The sequence below is a fragment of the Gekko japonicus genome, unplaced genomic scaffold (assembly GCF_001447785.1).
Source record: "Gekko japonicus isolate JY-2015 unplaced genomic scaffold, Gekko_japonicus_V1.1 scaffold229, whole genome shotgun sequence".
Taxonomy (NCBI): Eukaryota; Metazoa; Chordata; class Lepidosauria; order Squamata; family Gekkonidae; genus Gekko; species Gekko japonicus.
The window spans coordinates 1,329,293-1,351,983 of NW_015166426.1; the positions used below are offsets into that span (position 1 = coordinate 1,329,293).

General features: G+C 43.5%; 1 protein-coding gene across 1 annotated transcript in view; it reads left to right on the plus strand.

The window, feature by feature from the left end:
* Positions 1-22,691, plus strand: part of LOC107110907 (glutamate receptor ionotropic, delta-2-like) — a 1,200,243-nt gene that overhangs the window by 921,519 nt on the left and 256,033 nt on the right. The window contains 1 exon segment of the mRNA XM_015411751.1: positions 18,880-19,192. Within this exon segment, the coding sequence (XP_015267237.1) occupies positions 18,880-19,192 (313 nt within the window).

Consider the following 22,691-nt stretch of genomic DNA (forward strand, 5'->3'; position numbering starts at 1 on the left):
GTTTCAAGACAACACAGAACCACTAGACAAGCTGCTAGCATAGATTCCTCTCATGCTGAGTGCAAGCTGTTCCTGAGACATGGCCTTCTGTCATTTACTGTGCACTTAGCTTTGCTCCCTGTCAGCCCTGGGACACAGGCAGACAAAACAGCCCCACATGGAGTACCTGTAGGGTTTGTTATTGCTAGTGAGCTGCTGGAACTGCTGGCTACAGACTCATGGCATTGTACAGAAAGGACAGTGGGACACAGATGTGTTCACTGGCTGGTGCAGCACAAGGAGTCTCAGGGTTGCCAACCTCCAGGTAGGGCCTGGAGGTCTGCTAGGGTCACCAACCTTCAGGTGGTGGCTGGAGATCTCCCAGAATTACAACTGATCTCCAGGCTACAGAGACCAGTTCCTCTGGAGAAAAGGGCTGTTTTGGAAAGTGGGCTCATTACATCCCCACTGAGCTTCCTTCACATGCACTGCCCTCATATTGCCAGGAATTTCCCAAGCTGGGGTTGGCAGCCCTCTGTCTTGAAGTCAGCTGCAAAGCAAGAACAGATAGGAAGCTTTGGAGGTTGGCGTGGAAATAACCTGCTAGGCCAAGCCAGGATCAGCCGTTGCACTGGTCAAAGCAGTTGGAAGCATTTATGACCACGCCAAGGAGAACCAATGGGCAAGAGAAAGAGTGGAGCCATGCTAGAGCCTTGAGCAGATAATATTGCTTATTCTAACCTATATTCAGGCTGGGTGTGTGTGTGTGTGTGCCAGCACATGCAGAAGGTTCCTGATTAAAGTCCTGACTGACCTTCAGATAATCACAGTTTTGCAGACCAGTTTGGGAAAGGGGTTTCAAGATATTTGCTGTGACCATAGCCAGTTCAAACACTTCCAAGGTGCATATTCCACAGATTTTCTTTTTGGATGCCAGCATGTATCTAAGCATTTGAGGCTCTGCTGAGACATCAAATTACGCCTGCACACAAATGTTGTACAAAGTAGTCACATTTGCATGATGGGCTGCTGTAGGCACCTCACTGAGGAGGCGTGTCACATCTCAAAGGTGCCACTGCAGGAGATGTATCTCAGGAGGTGGCAGTTGCTATGGCAAGTACAAATTTTCTGCATTAAAATAGAGCAGAGCTTCGTGCAGTGCACCTGCATGGCATATTCTCCAAGGTGTGTGGGAAATCCCACCTTCCACAGTTCCCAGTGAGACTTAGATTACCCTCCTCTTGTTTGTTTAGCATTCTAGCTAGAAGTATTCATTAGGTGGGTGGCTTGTTCAAATTATCCTATTTTAATCACAATTAATCAGAAATAACCAACTATTCAGAAGTTTAAAAGAGAGCTCCTGTTGAATCGAGCTGCTACTCTGGTTTTCTCATTTCTCCTGTAGCATGACCTCTTCCTCTTGGCTGCCAGCCTCTCCCTTCGTTTCTCCTTCCTGCCCTAAGGGGCTCCGGCAGCATAAGCAATTAACAGGCATCAGTTTGAGTGGAAATAAGTAGGTTAGTTAAGGAAACAAAAACCCTGCTTAGAGCCAGCCACATACAGAAGATTGCCTCTTCCCTTCTGTGAAGTCTACAAATGGAAGTTGTGATCCCCACCCCACCCCCGTTTTCAGAAGATTACCTGTACATTTGTGACCACAAAGTTACGGTAATACTGCTCATGAGAGCGGATTGCTTTCTTGAACAGGTTTTTGTAGAAGTGAACTGTTGGCTGATGATCACAGCAGACTGAAAAAGAGCAAGAGAGGCACAAGCAGGAGATGAGATGCCAGCAAAAGACATATTTTGCCTTGGTAATTTACAGTGCAGTCCTAAGCAGAGTGAAACATTTCTAAGTCCACTGAAGACACACTGTTTAGGATTGCACCTTACATTGATGATGGAAAGTTTCATCAAGTGGAAGCCAACTTCTGGAGACCCAAAAGGGTTTTCAAGGCAGGAGATTAAGTACTTTGCCATTGTCTGCCTCTATTTAGGAACCCTGGACTGCCTTAGTGTTCTCCCATCCAAGTACTAACCAGGGGCTTCCCTGCTTAGCTTTCAAGATATGATGAGTAGGGATGGGCACAAACCCAACCATGAAGCAGAATTCATCACAAATTTTGCCCTGTTCGTGGTTCGCAAACAGAAGTTCACGATGGGCCTGCCATCACAAACGTCCATGAACTTTAAAAGTAGTTCATGACGGTTCGTGGTGGTTCATGGATGTAACAGTGAGGTGCTTTTAGCAGCCCATCTATTCCCCGTGAAAGCCACAAACCAGCTGAGCAGTGGGGAGGCACTCCCTACTGCTCAGCTGTTTCAGGCTGTCTTGTGCAGTCCCTTTAAAGTTTAAAGGGAAGGAGGAGGAGGAGTTGGTTTTTATACCCCGCTCTTCACTACTCAAAGGAGTCTCAGAGCGGTTTACAATCTTCTTCCTTTCCTCTCCCCACAACAGACACCCTTTGAGGTAGGTGGGGCTGAGAGAGCTCTGAAAGAACTGCTCTCAAGAGAACAGCTTGGAGAGAACCTGTGACTGAACCAAGGTCTCCCAGCTGGCTGCCATGTGGAGAAGTGGCGAATCAAACCTGGTTCTCCAGACTAGAGTCTGCCACTCTTAACCGCTACACCAAGCTGGCAATATTTATTTATTTTTATTTATTTATACCCCATATTCTAGGGTTGCCAGTTCCAGGTCGGGGAATACCTGGAGATTTTGGAGGTGGAGGCTGAGGAGGGCATGGTTTGGGGAGGGACCTCAGTGGGGTATAATTCCATAGAGTCATTTTCTCCAGAAGAACTGATCTCTGTCGCCCGGAGATCAGTTGTAATCCCAGGAGATCTCCCACTACCACATGGAGGTTGGCAACCATACCATATTCTCACAGCTACATGTGAGGCAAGTTAGGTTGAGGGAACCCAGTTCTCCCAGATTAGAGTCCGCACCCTTAACCACTACACCAGACTGGCTCCCTGCACAAGACAGCCCAAAACAGCTGAGTGGTGGGGAGTAAGGTGCACCCAATTGCTCAGCTGTTTTTTCGAGCTATCTGTAGCCCTATTTAAAGGGATTGTGGTCCCTTTCAACTGGGTTTGTGGGGCCATGAGCCACAAACCTCCTACTTTGCTTTGGTTCATGGTTTGGTTTGTGGCTTGGCCATGATCCACAAACCAAAACAAACTGCATTTTCCCAGTTCGTGCCCATCCCGAATTATGAGAGCAGGCAGTCCTGGGCCATCCAGGTCAGGGATCCATTTATGTTAGAATTAGAATAACAAAAAAAAGTACCCGTGATAGTTATTCTGCCAATTCCTGGGATTTTGTTACACAGTTGCCCATGTGGATGAATTCCTTGAGACGTGAAGTCCATGTTATGAGAGGTAACCCTTTCCTTTACCCTCCCTCACCCTAGTCACAGGGTAAATTGATTCCCTGTCTCCCACAGGCTAAATAATGGTGCTAGAGAGCTGATTCCCATTGGGAAATAGGCAGCCGGTTGATAAAACCTGCTTCAGTTAGCACTGTGATCTAGACCTACATCAGTCTCACACCACAACTTCTATTTTAGAACAGTGTAACAAAGATGACTACTCCAGTCAAGAATACCTAATGGCATTAATTGTTTGTTTTGTCATTGATGTCACCTTTCTATCTGACGATAAATATAATAAGATTTTTTTAAAACAAAGAAAGGCAGAGGTGACTGGTAAAGGCTACAAGGCAACAATGATAACAGAATGGCCTCCCCACAGTTGCTCTTACCATTGCTGTTGATCTTGAAAGCTTCTGTTATAGCCACTGGGAAAATCTCCTCTTCTCTACACAAACCCAGTGTGCTACCTAACAGTCATGGCCAGGTAGCATCATATGTTTTTTTTCTCTCTGGCCAGGGCTGCTGAGAGCCACCATGGGCCCCCAAGACAAAGATTCCACCTGCCCAACCCCCATATGACGTTGATCCAAACCATTTGTCTAATTTTATAATTTTATATTTGTACACATATATATGTGTGTGCCAGTATAGGATACACTTTTCGCATCTGATGAAGTGGGCTGTAGTTTACATGTCATAATAAATCTTTAGTAAGTAAATCAGTAAGACGTGTATATCAGCTTACCCTTGTACCTTTACCTAGCACAAAAGCAGGGGGCTGGGTGTGAAGTACTGGAATCATTGGGACGGATGTTGCTGACATATTTTCTAAGAAGATTATATCACTTATCATATAACATGAAGCTTAATGTCTACAGTAGCAGAATAGCATTTACAAAGGGTTATTAGATGTATCACCAATATAATAACAACCCACTGCCTGAACAGTGTTTAAAATGTAATTAAATCTAATTAGGGGGAGGGAGAAGGAGTTCTAACTTCTGTTCCACATGTGCAACTACACAATTACAGAACTGTAACAGTCAGAAGACCATTTGAGTTCACCAAAATCATCTTCCACTATATATAAAATAGCCGTGTCAGTGAAGTCTTTCATCTTTTAGTCTGCCTTCATTTCCAGGTAACATAATAGTAAGGTATATCTGGTGTCTGGAAAAATGAACTATGGTCCCGGTAACACGGGCCGGATATCGCGGGGGGAGGCGTGGCTAATTGCCCCAGCACAGTTTGATCCACGATTACGTGATCAGACGCGCCGGCGGCACACCACGGGTCCTTCCCTCGGCGCCAGCGGGAAAACGAGGGACCGGAAGGGAATGCCGCGCGCTGATGCGATCACACCACCGGCGTCTGGAGGCAGCCCATGGCAAACGTTTACTAGTACCATGGAGGTACTCATTTTTTCATGCGCATTGTCGGCGGTAAGCCACGGGTGTGCTCCACTTCCCAGATGTTGGGGTGTGATCGCACCCGGATAATCCGCCCACCATCCGTGCCTCTCCTGTGGCAACTTTGCCGTGTGACCGGGGCCTATAAAACGTAATCAAGGGAGCAGAGCATGAACCATGGCATAAAAATTCCCTTGCTGCACCCAGCTTTCTTCCGGCATTTAGGTCCTTTGCAATGGCAGCACATCAGTAAAAAGAGCTTTATTGAGGCTGTCTAGCAGCTGCTGTATGGTCTGCCGTATGCCCTAGCGTCGTAGTCGTGTGACATGCCCCAGTTTCAATTCTACAATATGCTTGCACCAGTGATCCCTTTGTGACATGGAAGAAAAGCATATGGAAAACCGAAGCTAAAATTGGCCCGCAGGTATACTTCATAGCAAACTATTTCATCCGAAATGCATTTGTAAATATAATTCAGGCTTCTAAAATGACAGGATTTTTTTTTCTTTTTCATAAATAGAACTTTACACAGTTGAATTACTGAGATGAATGTGCAAACGCAAAAGCCACTATCTCTCTCTGCTTACACATTTAGCAGTTCAGGAGCTGATTCCTCATGATGTAATCTCAGATTACTATGGATCATGTGTGAATACTGCAACCCCCGCGGCAGGGCTGATCATATGGATGTTTGTCATCAAATCGTTACTCTCTCAGGGGGGTGGTAATTGGATGGGAAAGATTCACACAGTTAGTTTCACCCATGAAGCTACAGTATTCATTCCCACTATTCAGTGTGTGTATTTGGCGGGGGGGGGGGAGGTAAACTCATGTCACATGAAGCATCTCTGGCCTTATGGGTATAGTAAGGGGCCATAGTTACAGCTACAGGTAGTAGGGTTACCAACCTCCAGATGGGGCCTGGAGAACTTGCAGAATTAAAACTGATGTCCAGGCAACAGAGAACAGTTCCCCTGGAGAAAATGGCAGCTCTGTTGAAATCGTACCCTGCTGAGGTCCCTCCCCTCCCCCAAACCCACCCTTCCTAGCCTCCACCTCCAAATCTCCAGGAATTTCCCAACTGGGAGTTGGCAACCCTAAGAGGTAGGGTCAAACAAAAATGTGGCTAGGTTGTGCAAACTTTGTTATGTTTCATAAAATGTGCCCCCCTTGGTGATTTTTGCACCTTTTGTGCCACTAAGCCTCTTTTCTGGCAGGGCATGAACTTTCATGAACAGTGATTCACAAAAGCTCACACCCTGCCAGAAATTTTGTTAGTCTTTAAGGTGCTACAGGACTCTTTTCTACTGTATCTAGACCTTTTCTATTTTGACACAGTTTACAACTGTAGAAAGTGTAAAGCTTAGCCTATGTGGACCACTGCTACTTTGCCTTAATTCAATAATGCTATGGAAATTTTCTATATACTTTTTATGGTATCTATTGTTTTTATTTCAACACAACAAACCTTTATTGGCATAACTGTTGTTTTTATTATACTTATGCTTTTATTGTATTGTTGGTGGTTTTTTATCTATTGTTTTTATTTCAACACAACAAACCTTTATTGGCACAACTGTTGTTTTTATTACACTTTTGCTTTTATTGTATTGTTGGTGGTTTTTTGCTAAATTTTTGCAATCTGCCTTGAGTCTCTGCAAGAGTAAGTAAGTAAATAATGCCTAATTGACTTGTCAAGGTAAAGTAGCTTGTGAAGAGGCACATCCCATTGGAAATAATGCAATATGGACAGACAGCATCCATCTTTGATGCATAGCTGAATGTGAAAATCCATCTATTTACTTCAATGAGATGCACACCCCAATTGGTATTCTGCTCCAATTAATCATGTCTATCAATTTACTACTTAGCTGATTCAAGGTGAAAGTCTTGTCATGCAGCACCAGCAGGTAGTGGAACTGTCAGTGCAGTATGGCAAATCCTAGCTGCTTGAGCAACTGAGTAATTCCCTTTTTCTCCATCACTTCCCTTCACCTTGAAGCTGGACCAAATCTGCAAGTAATGGCTGAGGGGTGGTAACATCTCCACACCTCCTTTCGCTGTGAAAATTGAACCTTAGACAAATTTGGAAAGTGGGAACACTGGAAATCCTACCTCCCAAAATCTGTTCAAGAGCTGAGATCAAACAACAGGCACTAGGATCATTTCAATATGTTAGGAAGGGAAGCAAATCTCTCTGTGTATGTGATGAACTGTGCTATAGTAGCTCACCATTTGGTGGTAACTTCTACATATGGCAATTTAAAGTGGCCCACATAATCTGGCTGTTACATAGCTATAGGCCCAAATCTGCATTCATTCCAAGTTTACAAGTCCCTTGTAACATATGTTCATAATTTGACTTTGATGTCTCTCTCGACATTTTATGAATGTTGTTGAGACAAATATGCATTATTCTGCTACTCAAAAAATGACATTGAGTAACGCTCCAACGTTAGCTATAGAAGGCTCATGTGCTGCACTTTACTTGTTTTTATTATGGACTGCCACCTTAACATCTAAATATTGACAGGATTGCACGTTTTTTAACTCTCCCACCCCCATGAAGCACTTAGCAAACCTTGGCTTGTGTAAACAGCTGTTTCGCTGATTAATTTTGACAGGGTAATGATAGGCATTTTCACATTTCTACTTTCCAGTTTTTAGGTAATTTGACTTTATTTGCATACCATTAGCATTGCTTCCATTCTGGAGCTCAGTGATAGAGTGGGCAGCCACAGCTATGCCCTGCATAAGTTCTGGTTATCCACGATGTGGTCACTGGGGCTTCATGCTGAGTGAACTTGGGCCAGTCCACTGGGGATAATCAGAGCAGCCCTAACTGATAAGGTGGCCCTGCATTGGGCAGGGGGTTGGACTAGATGGTCTGTATGGCCCCTTCCAACTCTATGATTCCATAATCAAGATACAGTCAGATTTTGCCAGTCTTCATTTGCTAGCATATAAATTTGAGTTAAACACCAAATGATGTACAGTCATTTTTTTTGATAAAACGCCCTTTTCCAGAAATTGATATTTTTAAACAAACAGTTCCTTCAGTTACAGAAACACAAACTGAATATTAACTAGCAAATTAGATTTTGCTCACACAAATAGTCCATTATTTTACAGCCCGTTGTTAAACCTGTAAAAATGATTATACCCATTCTGTTCTCACAGAGAATAATTACAGAAAATCCCCACCACCACTACCAGAACTGACTGTGGTGAGTTCCTGCTTTGGTGTAGCTACTATCAAAAAAACCACTTATGCATGGTTGGGACCAGTGTTCCCTCTAAGCTGAGTTAGTGTGAGCTAGCTCACAGTTTTTTAGCCTCCGGCTCACACATTTTTGTCCTAGCTCAAGAAGGATGGCTCCAGTGCATACTAATTTATGCAGTAACCAAATTGCTCGCTCACAACCTTAATGCCAGTAGCTCACAAAGTAGAATTTTTGCTCACAAAACTCTACAGCTTAGAGGGAACATTGGCTGGGACTCCATGTTGTGGCTGAAAAGATGCAAGAGGTAGTCTTGTGGCTTTCCAGATCACATGATTACTTCCCATGGCAAGCTATACCACATCAGGACTATTGGCACTGATGTAACATTTATAAATAATGAGTGATCCAAACTGAGCCCATGATTGCCACTTGTGTATATCACCACTGGCTGTAGAGCTGCAATTCAATTGCTGCAGCTCCTGAACAGCTATATATAGATTTACAAAATTTGTATCCCACCATTCTGCCCTTACAAGGGCTACTAAGGTGGCTAAAACTTTAAAACATACATGATAAAACCACATTTTAAAACCGTTAAAATTAGCACCCTGCAAACACACAGTATTGAAACAAATTAAAATACATACAAAGAGATAAGAGCAATTAAAACATTGGTTAGGAAGCATGGATCATTGAGGGAAAGCAAAATGAAACCAGAAAGTCTTTACCCACTGGCAGAAGACGGCAACAGATGAATCTCTCTGGGGGAGAGGGAGTTCCAGCATTTGGGTGCGATGACCAAGAAGGCCCTCTCCCGGGTTGCCATCTGCCTAATCTCAGAAGGTGGGGGTACCCAGAGCAGGGTCTCCAAAGATGACCATAGTGGTTGAGCAGGTTCATAGGGTAGTAGGTGGTTCTTCAGGTATCTTGATCCTAAACCATATAGGGCTTTCAAGGTCAAGGCCACCACCTGGAATGGTGCCCTGAAACCAACAGGGGGCCAGTGTAGATGGGACAAGACTGGAATGATATGGTCCATATGACCTACTCTAGTAATTACATTAAACTTTATTTAGATGTAAGGTTAGCTTAGAGAACCAGCAAATAATAAAAGGAATATCACATGCAATGCGACAAGCACAAAACAGTGAACGCTAATTAAGAGAGGGAACAAAGAAAGTCATACCCTCCTTGAACAGATAGGCAAAATTGCTGGGACTCAATCAGCTGTTTGCATACCCCACATGCCCATAGGCAAAATTTAGCAAGTTTGTAAGTTATCTCTTGGGAGGAGTCAGCAAGGAGGAGAGAGACATAAAGTTGTTCAGATCTTCCCGGTATATGTGAGAGAATTGGAGCAACATATTGATGTCGGATGTCATTATAGAATAGCAGAACATGTTCAATAGACTCTACTTTCTCTGTATGACATAGAATCATAGAAACATAGAGTTGGAAGGGACCTCCAGGGTCTTCTAGTCCAACCCTCTGCACAGTGGGTCAACAGTGGGAGGGCTTCTAATGTCCTGGCCCCACTGGTGGACCTCCTGACCTCCTGATGGCACTGGTATATCTGGCCACTGTGTGACACAGAGTGTTGGACTGGATGGGCCTTTGGCCTGATCCAACATTGGCGTCTCTTATGTTCTTATGTTAATGCAGGAAATTCACACATATTTTCCCCTCCACACCCACAGTGACTTCTGTTCCACGCTCTGTTCCATGCTCAGAAGATGGGCAAAGCAGTTAAGGGAGCAGGACACAATGGTATCTGCCTTCCAGAAGGGCTGAAGGTAGAGCATTAAAACATGCCAGGGTAAAAATTCTCCAATATTTGGAGATTTCAAGGGATCTCAGATATTGCTTCTCGGACTTTGTTAAGACCAAGTATAGATCCTGGGTGCAGTATACTGTACCAATTGAAATTTCTGAACCCTTCTCAAGAGCAGACCTACATAGACCATGTTGCAGTAATCTAATCTAATCTAGACATAACCAGGCCTTGCACAGCTTTGTGACTATGTGTATAGATTCTGCCCCCCCAGGCCAGTCCAGGGATGAGGGGAAGAACTCTACACTGGCTCAATACATTACTCAATCACCCAGAGATGTAGGCTCTCTGGATTTCAAGACAATAGCCACCAGAACCTTTTTTAACTATGGTCCCATTCCAGTCCAAGAGCAAGGTTCAGACTCTTAACTGGCCTATGGGACTTAACACATTAGCAACTCAATCCAGAGCTGTGCAGTTAATCTTACCAAGGCAGCGCCATTTGGCGAGCAGCAGGCACAGGAAAAAGGCTTGAAGTCCAGTTACCACAATGCAGACAAATTAGAAAACCAGAATAAGTTTATTCAGTATAGAACTTAGCACAGACTAATAAGGATTTCAAAATAACAAGCCTAGGCAAGTTTTGCCTTAACTAAACAGTAAGAAGCATATTTACCAACATCAGGGTAGCATCCAAGAGTTCAATATTGTCCATTGGAATAGTCCAGGTACCCCCAAGGGGGTTTGAGGAGGAACATCCCCTCCTTGCCTTCATGTGCTCTAAGGCACAAGGGGATCCTTTGTTCTCCCACAGACCACATGGCAGGACAAGAGCATTTCAGGGATAAGTCCACAGAGCAGCAGAGATAGCAGGAACAGAAGAGAGACTTCTCTCCATAGGGTTTGACCAGATATAGGGCAATCTCAGTCTCCAAACTAGCCCTGGCCAGGGGCCAATTGGAGTAGACATGGGAGTGTCCAATCGTTGGGTTGCCATGGGGACAACTTCTGAATGGTCAGTACTCTTGAAGGCCACACCTGCAGTCATGTGGTCCCCAAATTCCAACCACCCCATGACGTACGTGTGTTTTTGCCTGTTTGCTAGGCCATCTGTTCTCTGCCAGCATTGAAGTGTGAAGAATGTAGGGTTATATGGCAGGCCTGTTGAGGCCATATGGCTTCTGTAGGGAATCAACACAGCAGGGTATCAGCAAGACACATTCCAGGGGGAGGCAGGGGTTTATAGGAATCAATATTTCTATACACTATGCAGTAGCTGTGTTGGTGGAAATTGATTTACCAGCATGGTATAGTGGTTAGAATGTCACACTAGGATCTGGGAGACCAAGATTAGAACCCCCAATCTCCCATGGAAGCTTTCTGGGTGACCTTGAGTAAACCATTTTCTCTTTGCCTAACGTAACTCACAAATATGTATGTACCTACCGCCTTCCTGTTCATGGGTGCTTTATGTTGTGTTTTAATCATCAATATATCTAATTCTCAACATGGTCATATGTGGATACTTAAATTTGGAGACTGTAGCCATGAACAGACAAGACAGATCTGTCTACAAACCTGAGAAGAGCCCCAGGTTTGCAGAAAAATCCATTTTTAAAATGGTGGGGGTTAAAAAAACACATAAAATAATAGAAGCAGCACCCAAAGCCTTAAAAAATGAATGCTGTCAGTGCAGGGCCGTAGCTAGTGTGGTGCTCACAGGGCAACACCCCCTCCCTTTATTGCAATGCCCCCGAATCATAGAGCCTGCCCCCTCCTAATTCCCCTGGCTGCCTCCATCCATCCGCTAGTCTCTCTGGGGTGTTGCAGGGCTTTGTGTTCCAACTGAGGCCTTGCCAGGATGTACTCCAAGGCACTGACTCAGATAAGCCAATCAACACAGCAGTAGCAAGAATAAAAGCCCTACAACATTGAGCCCGGGCAGCTCAGTTCCAAGCACAAGGGGGTAAACACAATCCCTGCTGCATGCGTGTGGCCTCCCTTGCACAGACACTCTGGGTAATTCACACTCCTCCTCTAGTGGCTGCCTACTAGTGCATGGGCACAAGCAACCCTCCACCTTCCCTTGCCCAGGGGCATGCATTCACGTGCTCATCTGCCTTCTACCCATCCACCTACCCTTGCCAGCCTGCCTGTCCCTGCACTTTGGCTGTAAAACACCTGCAACCGGCCTTGGGGTCCCTTCTGTCCCTCCCTGGCCTCAGGAGAAGGTGGAGAAAGCACAGCAGCCTTCGCAGAAGGCAGAAGGGACAACAGACATTAATAACTCTCCTCATTCTCCATTAATTTTTCTCCCCCCACCCCATATCCATCCAGTCCCCCCCCCCGAAAATCGTCTAGCTACAGGCCTGCCTCAGTGGCTGTGGCTAGGCAACCTGAACAGTACTGCCAACTGAAATCTTGGTTTCCGTCAGTAAAGGGCAGGGGAAGGTGGAAGGGAGGTTTTGGCCTTTAAAAGAGGAATCATAGATTAAGTTAATAAATAAATATAGCCGAAGGTGAGGGGGGAGAAGAAAGGCAAGTGAGTGTGTAGGAAGAAGAAAAGGAAACAGGGAAAGGTGAGGGGCTGCCAGGAGGAGGAAAGAGGAAATAGTGTGGAGAGGCGATACAGGGGATGGTGAGGTATCCCCACAAGTATTTTCAGATTCTCCACCACACAACTGGGCCTGGCTCAGATGGCACTGTGCAACTGAGCCAGCATTTCCCTGGACAGAGGCTGCCAAGAGGAGGAAAGGAGGACAAGCTGAAGACAGGGGGTCAATAAAGATAGGTTGGCTGGGGAGGTGGGAAGGAGATAAAGAAGCAGAAAAAGAGGAAAGGCTATGGGAGATGCCAAGGAAGGGAAACAGCAAATAGTGTGGAGATGTAAATGAGATGCCCATTACAAGTCCTTGTGGTTCCCTAGCTTGTTACTATACCTAATGCTGGCAGGCACATGGCAACCCTAGTTCTAATCTCTTAATAGAAATACCAACCTAACCATTCTTGATTTGCACATTCTGCAAAATGGTGGTAGTTGGGGTGGGTTTCTGATATCCTCAGGTAGACTGTTCCACAAGGTACAAGCCACCACATAAAATGCTCATGAGTGGGCTGCCAATCTTACCCACCTGCAAGGTGGCATCTTCAGAAGGCCTACCCTTATATAAGTGAAGCTGTCACAGTGGGGAATGTTTTATTTATTTAGGATATTTCTATACTACCTCTTCAGAGACCTGTTTGAGGTGGCTTACAATTAAAATGACATAACACTAAAAAACCAAGCCATTAAAAGCAAGCTATTGGGCATAAACAGCCTAAAAACTATCCACAGTACAGAAGCAGACCACTTAAAAGCTAGTCAGATAAAATCTCTAATTAAAAGCCTGTGTTGGGGGGACATGTGTTTTGGCCTGGCACCTAGAAGAAAGTAAATTGGTGCAAGGTGAACCTCACGGGGGAGGGTGTTCCAAAGTGCCACGGCATAAAATATTATGGTCTAGTCGCTAGCCTTGTCATGAATTTTATCCAGGAGTCGGGGTACCAACCTACAGGTGGTAGCTGGAGATCTTCCACTATTACAGCTAATCTCCAGGTGACAGAGATCAGTTCACCTGAAGAAAATTGCCGTTTTCGAAGGTGGACCCTATGGCATTATACCCCATTGAAGCCCCTCCCCAAGACCCACACTCCTCATGTTCCCGCACCCAAAATCTCCTGTTTTCCCAACATGGAGATGACAACCCTACCCATGAGGGAGAATATTCCTAGTCCCTGCCTGCAACCTGCAATCCAGGAAAGATACCTGATTCTGGAAAAGCAAAAGCAATCCTCAGTTAAGATGATGGTAAACAGCAAACAAAGATATTCCTCCTCTTTCTCCTTCCCTCCATTCCTGAAGCTTTGGTCCTTGGTTCTCCTGAATGAATAAGTAGGCCATGCATCAAAGCCAGGGAGGAATGTCTCTTTTTTTTAATCTCCCCATTATTCCATGCCACTTCAGATGTGAGCTACATCCTTTTTAGGGTGATGAGGAGGCATCACCTTCATTAGACAGAGATGAAAGGAATCCCCAGGGGTCGGTACACTGATTGAGCAGTTCTACTGTTCACACATTCTTCTGCGCTTTGCACAACCCTCCCCTTCCCTCATCTTCTCATAAAGAACCTTGCACAGCTTTAATTACAGACAAAGCTCATTATTTCCAATGAGTCGAGGCTTCGTGTATTTAAATTTTCCTTTTTATGGTTGGTTTTTTTTTTTAAAGGACAGTCACTTATTCGGTATTTAAATTTCTTTTTTTAAGCATTAACGTGACTGTCTTTGGGGTTTTTTGCTGAAATTATAATTGCACATGTGAAAAGAAAGTTAAAATAACACCTACTGAAGTTGTGACTGCTGTCTCTGGAGATGTGCTGAGCAATAAGCAGGCTGGATGAAGGGATATTAATAGTCTTCTTCATATCTTAAATGGATCTTGAAGGAACAAAGGCAAGGTGGTTGATATGTGTGCGACAGGTAGCCATATGGTACAGCAGCTTCATTTTCTGGTGCTATTAAACATCTGCCAGCAAAGGAAGAGGTTCATTATTCTGAAATTACTTTGCAGCCTCAATATCCACAGTACAAATAAAAACCAATCAAATAGATTTGTTCTTTTGCCATAACCTTGTGTTCAAAGTTCTAGATATTCATTCACTTCAGATAGGAGATGTGCTTCTTCCAAGTACGACAGATGTGCATGTACAGGAGCTGGGGTGAAGAATGCAGAGTTATTTTATTCCCTAATCTGGTGAACACACGAGACTGCCTTATACTGAGTTGGGCCACTGGTCCATCAAGGTCAGTGTTGTCTCCTGAGGCTGGAAGCGGGTCTTCAAGACTTCAAGTAGAGATGCCAGGGATTGAACCTGCTGCTTTCTGCAGGCCACCTTTTTAAAAGGTGGCATGGTGCAGCCCAGTCTCCTCAGATCTCAGAAGCCAGGCAGGGTTAGTACTTGGATGGGAGCCTATTAAAGAAGACTCTGCAGAGAAGGCAATGGCAAACCACCTCTGCTTCTCACTTGCCTTGAAAGCCCCTTGCTGGGGTTGCCATAAGTTTTTTTGTTACTTGATGGCACATATGTATGTACTGGGAGCTATCTTGATAGGATAACATATAAATTTTACCTCAATCAGTAAAGGATAAATTAATAAAATAAGTCTATAGGACATGCTTCACACACAGTTAAACACCATTTTTGTTGTTAGACGTCATGAAATATTAAAAAATATCAATAGTATGAAAGAAGAGCTAAGGTTTTGCTATCTCTTCATATATCAATCCCCACATTTGTTGAATACACACAATTCCATTTCTTAGTCAATATTTTCTAGCAGAATACAATCCAATTGGGGAAAAACTAAGATTTTTAACGTAATGATAAAATATTAAAGGGAGGAAAAAGACTTTTTATACATGAATGAGACTCCAGCAAAAGAGTAACATTCAATTAGAGAACAATTGTAGAAAAGATTTCCAAATTCCATTAACTTTGATTTATCTCTCCTGTAGTGCATGATTCTTTCTTTAATGGAAAGATCTAAAAGGTCTTCAACCCAATTTTCAGTTATGAGTACAGAACATGATTTCCAAAACTGTAAAATAATACACTTTGCTGCAAGAGATGCTCTGGTAATCAGGAGTATGACAGGTTTAGGTAGTTTCCAGATTGCAGGGACATAACCCAGAATGAGGCGATTAGAGGAGAGTTCTAGCTTTAAGGGCAAGACTATATTAATTCTGTCAATGTCATCTTTCCAAATGGACTCGGTAATGGGGCCTTTCCAAATCAAATGGACCAAAATCTCTTGTGAACCGTCACATCTACAGCATTTATCATTTTCCCAAATGCCTGAGACCAGTAAGCATGACATGCTTGGAGGAGGGGGCCTGAATAAGCCTAAATCAAGGTCAGCTGATAGAGAATTTAATGATTTCAGGTCAGAATCCCGAAGCCAATTAGCTCTTAAGTAGCCCATGTGAGGCCATTTAAAGTGAACTTAAAGAAGGCTATAGTTGGCTTTAAGAAAAAGAGCAAAGGTTTAGTATTTTTGGAAATTTGAACATGGCTTGTACATCACAGCCAAATATCCACAATATGCAAAACAGTACTGGATTACAATGAAATGCTGCTTAAACAGTAGAACAGACACAAAGATATTCCCCCCAAAATCAATGTGATTTAAAAGTACCCTAGTAGTATTGTGCCCTTAATTGATTCAATGGGCCCAATATTAATTGATAGGGATGGCTACGATTTGATTACACAGTTCTTTATTTTGGAGGCTATTTGGTTCTAGTGTGTTATGATAACAGTTAGTAGTGTTTCCTTCTAGCCACCAGTGGTAGCTTCTGTATGTCATATTTCCTTTTATTCTCCTGAAAAAGCACTCACATAAAGCGTTAGCATGCAAATATATATATGCGCCTGATACCCGTGCTTCTCTACGGTATTTAAGTTCCGTAAATCCAGTTATAATACTGATGATGTGAAATCTGCAATGTGACATTTGTTGTAGGAATTCTAATGGAGAAGATTGTAGTGTAAAAAATGAAGTGTGACATACGTACTTTTTTTCTGTACTGAAGGGCCTCTCTCTAGACCACATTGGTGGTTCTGCCCTCAGGTGCTAGGATCACCCGGCTGCTTGATGAGCTCACTCTGGAGCAGGCCACATAGAACTGTCCATCTAAGAAGCAGTCGTCCGTTAAGGCCACTCCTGCTACCTTCCACGAAAGTGATGGCCTCTCTACTTGTGCTCCTGGATTGTTTTGCTCATATGGAGACTGTGTTGTTCTGAGCACCTAAGGGTGATCTTGCTGGTACTTGGCCTGTGCAGCTCAGGAGTTTCATGTCTTTGCTACATTCCTAAGTTGCCTCCTCCTTGTAGCGTTGGTGTATCTGGCTCGACGTTTGCCAGGAGCTTTCTTGGGGGCAGTAAGAGGTGAGAGGTGTCAGGGGGAGTTGGTGTGAGGGAGTGGTGATGTCATGGACATTTCTTCAGGTTTATGAGGGAGGCACACATTGAAATGGCTCCTAGAAAGGTCCTTTACTATTTTCCCATAAACATTCATACTCTGGCCCTGCTCCTACACCTAACAGACACCAGCCTGTCTGGTGTTAGGGGGGATTGTATTTAAAGGCATCAGGGAGGCTGGACCAGCAGCAGTGCTAAGGCAATCCTGCTGAGCAAACCTCCCTTGTAGCTGTAAGCATCCCACCTCCTCTCCTAACCGCCTATTAGATGTAGGAGGTGTGGGGGGAGCTGCCTGTCCAGTGTGGGAGGGGGAGGAGTATTAGAAGCCACTGTGGAGGTGGGGCTGCACCGTCTGTTAGGTGTAGAAGATGGGGAGAGTGTGTTGGAAGCCATCAGAGAGGCTGGGCCAGCAGCTTTGCTTCACTTCACAGGTGGTTGCTGGCCACTCCTGATTTCCTCAACGGTCATTAGCTCTCTGCAGTCTCCTGTAACTGTTGGGCATTTTTAACCTCAGAACACTGAGCTCTGCAGCTGACCAATCAGAGAGTTTGGGGTGCAGAGAGGCAGCTGCCTGGCAGCCACATAGGAATCAATGTGGGGGAGCACATTTCCTCCTTTTGACCCACCTAGGGGTTGAATTTCTAAAACTCCCTTCTTAGCAAGCACCTGCGCCATGGTAGGAGCGCTCTCTCCGAATTTGGTGTCTCTAGGTCCAGCAGTTTGGCTGGCCATTGATTTTACAGTGAGGGAACTTTCTTTTATATATATAGATGGGATGCAGAAATGAAAAAGGGGTTGCATATCACAATGATGTATATAAAAAATTATGTAACACAGGGTATATGAAACAAAAAGCATTTCTCCCCAACACCTCCTTCATTATAATTTTTAAAACGCTATCTATAAAATATAATAATACTTACTTCTGTTTGGGTACGTTTGTAGTCAACTTTTTGGATTTCAAATTCCATAACTAATCTATTTTACATCTACATTATTGATATCATCTTTACTACATATTTGATATGATATATTTTTGCCACCTCTGCCTACTCAGTGTAACTTTTACCAATAAGTAATATATCAGAGTACAGAAAGAAAATCTTTTATATATCTCATGATAAAAAGAAAGGATACTTCTGCTCAGGATTCACTTCTTTATATTCAAGAAACTTAAACATTTAAAGAAAACATTTAAAACTTATTCTTGTTCTGCTTCTACATTTCAATACATTTGTGTACAAATTTTTGAACCACTTCTCATTTTAAATTTGTCTCCTGCTAGCATAGTGCACACTCCACCTCTCCTCAAATTTCGTGATTGATCTGTTTCTCAGATAAATTCTTAATTTTGCCATTACAGCATATTCAGCAAGATTATTTTCCCATTCTTCAAGGCAGGGGGGCAGAGCAGACATCTAATTTCCATTTTGCTGTGTAGATAATTCTAGCCGCTGTCACCATGTATTTGAATATCTCTTCCAGAATTGTTGGCAATTTATTAGGCAGTGTACCTAATAACATATTCTTAACTTCCATAGGAAATTTAAATTTTAATATGTTCTGCATTTTTCCATATATTTCCTTCCAATACTTTTTTGCTTGTTAGCATGCAATTTTTGACAGGTAAAATAACTGGATAACAACAATCCTATCAAAATGAATACCCATTAGGTATTTGTATTGCATCAGTGATGAACCACATATATTGCTCAGAGGAAGGGTAGGAAAGAATTGAACTCAATGGATAGCTGATTGTGCTGATGGGAATAAACAAGATAAATGGCCAACTGATTTCCTCCAGCAACAACCTATATTTGAAATGTTCTCCCCATTTTTGAATGCTAAGAGAACTTTAGAAATAAAATTCTTAAATCTAGATATGCAACCCAATATTTATCAAAATGTAGATATTCATTTGCCTTTTAGTAGAATTGCTGTTTTTGGTTAATATGCACCAGTCATACTTAAGGTAATGGATCTTGGTTGGCAACTGATTGTTGTCCAAGATGGGTTCAAATACTGTCATGGTATTTTCCTATTGTTCAGAAAATTTAATTAAATGATTGATTTTCTTCTTTGTGTCTTTTTTTTCTCTTTTAGAGAGCTGACATAGGAATTTCTGCATTAACCATAACTCCAGACAGAGAAAATGTAGTTGATTTTACCACCCGTTATATGGATTACTCTGTGGGGGTGCTACTCCGGAAGGCTGAAAAGACAATGGATATGTTTGCTTGCCTGGCACCATTTGACCTTTCCCTCTGGGCCTGCATAGCTGGAACAGTGCTTTTGGTAGGACTACTGGTGTACCTCCTAAATTGGCTTAATCCACCACGTCTGCAAATGGGATCAATGACGTCAACAACCCTCTACAACTCCATGTGGTTCGTGTATGGATCCTTTGTTCAGCAAGGTAAGAAAAGAAATTGCCCAGCAAAAGTCTGGGGGGAGTTCTACCCAGTTAGTGGTAGAACACAGGTTACGCATGTGTGTATGTGTCTTTATGTATTTGTGTATGTGTCCACTATGATTACATAAGCACCAAAACCCAAAAAAGGAGTCCTGTGGAGGCAAAATGGTACTATCCTTGTCTATAGGCATTGGCTCTGAGAACAGAGATGACTCACAAAGAAAGTGGATGGGAAAGGAAGGGACAGGGGAAGCAAATTATATGAGAAAAGCCGGAGTAAAGGGATGAATCCTTAAATGCGTCTTGAAGGTGATGATGGATGAGCTGCATGGAAGGCAGTCCAATAATAAGGGTCAGTTAAGGAGAATATATGTTGGCAAGATACAGAGGAAGAAGCAAAAGTCTGGAAAGCAAAACAGAAGATTGGAAGAGTCAGACATTCAGGCCTCCGGGGACCAAGCATCATATTTTTGAGCCCTGTAACAAACTTGTAACACAGGCCACTACCCACAAACATACCGTGGTCCCATCCCATACATCATTTCACAAGTCATGAAATGAAAGTTTCTGTTTTAATTTTGAAATTACATCTTCTGTACTTCTGACCCTGACCTGATAGCCCAAATTAGCCAGATCTCATCAGATCTCGGAAGCTAAGCAGATCATCCATGGCTAATATTTGGATAGGAGACCTTCACGGAATACCAGGTTCATGACATGGAAGCAGGCCATGGCAAACGACCTCTGAATGTCTCTTGCCTTGAAAACCCCAAGGGGTCACCATAAGTCAGCTGCGACCTGACAGCGCTTTCCACCAATGTCATACTTCTGAAAGTACAAAATACAGCTTCTGTAGAAGAAGGTTTTTCTACTATGTCCCCAAACATCCTTTCTCCCAATCTTTTTTGCTATTTTTATTTAACATAGTCTGAAAAACACTTCTTAGAAAGCTTTCTGACTGTATTGTAACATTTTGGTTGGTCCGAAGGAATTAGAGTTTCCAGCTAAGCACCACCTCACTAATGCTGGAAGATTTTGAGGATGGTGCCTGGGGAGTAGGCCATTTGCCTGATGCCAGCAAGAGAACTTGCACTGGTACTCCACATCCCCTGCCAGCACTCAGTTAAAGGGGGGAATGGGAGGGGTAAAGTGGCGTCTGCCAATACCATAACGACCAGGCAGTTAAAGGGGGGAATGGGAGGGGTAAATTGGCGTCTGCCAATACCATAACAACCCTTCCAGCAGTGTAACTGACAGTCTCAGCATTTTGTTGACAGATGCTCTAGGATTCACCCAAAACTCTATGGTTTTACCATGGAGTTTTACCTAGAACTTTGGGTTAATATTAGGGCATCCCACAATGCGGTAATGTCACTTCCAGTTATGCAGCCTGAAATTATGTGGTGGTGGCAATAGATCCCATTTCAGTAAAGCCGCCCCCATGGTCTCTCAGGGGTTGCCAGTTTGGGGTGAATGTGGCATCAGTTCCAGTTGACATTCTAGAAATTTCCACTAATCTGTATGGTAAAGATCATAGAGACATGAAGAAAATCCTAGAGTATCATTATGGAGGCCATTTTCTGGCTATTTTTTCTGCCACTCCTCAGTTTCTCAAGGGTAGGGAATTGGGGCCAAGAGTGGGGGGTTGTGTACCATGGGTGGGCAAATTGCAAGTCTATAAGGTATTATCTTGTCAATACTCTGAATTTTAAAAAAAATCTAAAGGACCAACATGGCAGCAGACATTTATTTATAAATAGATCATGTTAAAGCTTTATTTTTCTGGCCTTTTTCAGTGCAAAATCATGAAATACCTACCCCCAAAGTTAATTTCTCCTGCAAGTTCACACTCTGTAGACAAAATTTTATGTGGCATAACCTTGCCCCATAGTAGAATGCCTGTAGATTTTGAGGAGTGCTAGCTTGCTGAAACATCCTTCATTGGAAATGTGATAAAAGTCTGTAGGGCTATGCACACTTCACTGAAAATTAGTTGACTTTGGTCAGTGTCATTTAATAAGAGGTGGGGTAGCTGTTTTCCAAAAAGAGTCTCTGTTTTTTTCAGCTGCAACATTTCACAAGGAAAATGCTCAGAAAGACCCATCTATCTGATTGAAAAGTGTTAGATTAGAGCTGTGTGATGCATTTGGCAGCTTTTCTTCATCATTAATTGCCCCGATGCAGTCTCTATGCTGAAATAATTTTCATTTTGTTTTGTTTACCTCTGTTCCCGAGTTAATGTATTTCCTGAGTGAAATCACAGAAAAGGCTTTGTCTGTTTTGAAAAGTTAAGGATTGATTGCTACCTTTAACTGCTTTGAGTTTCCTTTGTTTAACCTCTTTTACATATCTGATTGCTGATTTGTATTCCTAGGCAGACATAGTGGTCTGATTGTGGGAGGGAATAAGGAAAAAGTTTAACATCACATCTGTTGGGGACCTGTAAATCTTACCAACAGCCAGCACTGGCTCCCCCTGACCTGGGGATCCATGTCCATGATTTGTGCTTTCTCCCTGCCACCAGCTGTTCTCTCCTAGAGTTGGCAACTCCAGTTTTGGAAATTCCTGGTAATTTGGTGGTGGATCCTGGAGAGGGCCGGGTTTGGGAAGGGGAGGGACCTGTTATGTACGCGGACCGCCAGCAGGGGTCCGCGGCTATAGGCAGGAGCTTAGCTTCTCAAGACAATAGGAACTTAGGATCCTAGTTCCCCCAGCACGGACCAATAGGAACTATGGTGGAAAATTCAAACACCCCCCCAATGGGACTGTGGGTGTGCTGGGTGGGTGTGTATATAGTTGGCCTTGCAGGGCCATTTTGCAGTTCGATGTTAAGTACAATAAACGTGTGCAAACACATGTCGTCGTCCTAGTCCTCCATGCTGCGAACCCAGTACTTTTCAGGACCTCACACACACCCCGGTGCAGGCGGAGGGCCCACAGTCTCTGACACTCCACCATTACCCCCAAAAAACCACGGAAGAACTCTGAAAATAAACACAACATGCCTACGTGACCTAGAAGTGGTAGCTTCTACCATAGAGAAGTAGTAACTTCCACCAAAGAGAAGTGGTAGATTCTACAGCAGAGTTTTGCCCAAAATACAGAGTACTGCCCCCCCCCCCCGGACATCTCGATTGTGCCTATGTCACTTCCAGGTCATGTAGGCACATCACATTTATTTTTGGCGATCCTTCCCACTCCTATTAAGTCCCTCCATCCCCCACCGGCAGGTCTGAGGGACCTGGCAATCCATGTCACAGAGCCCACCTTCCAAAGCAGCCATTTTTTCCAGGGACAGTGATCTCTTTTGCTGGATACCTGTTATAATTCTGGGAGATCGCTAGGCCCCACCTGGAGGTTGGCAACTGTTTAATGTATAAGGACTTCTTGGACTTGTAGTTCTTAAGAGAACATGCCACACAAGGGAGCTGAAATCTTTACTCCTCTCTCTTTCTTTCACCTTCACTTTACAAGCATACTTTCTTTGTTCCATAGAAGGACC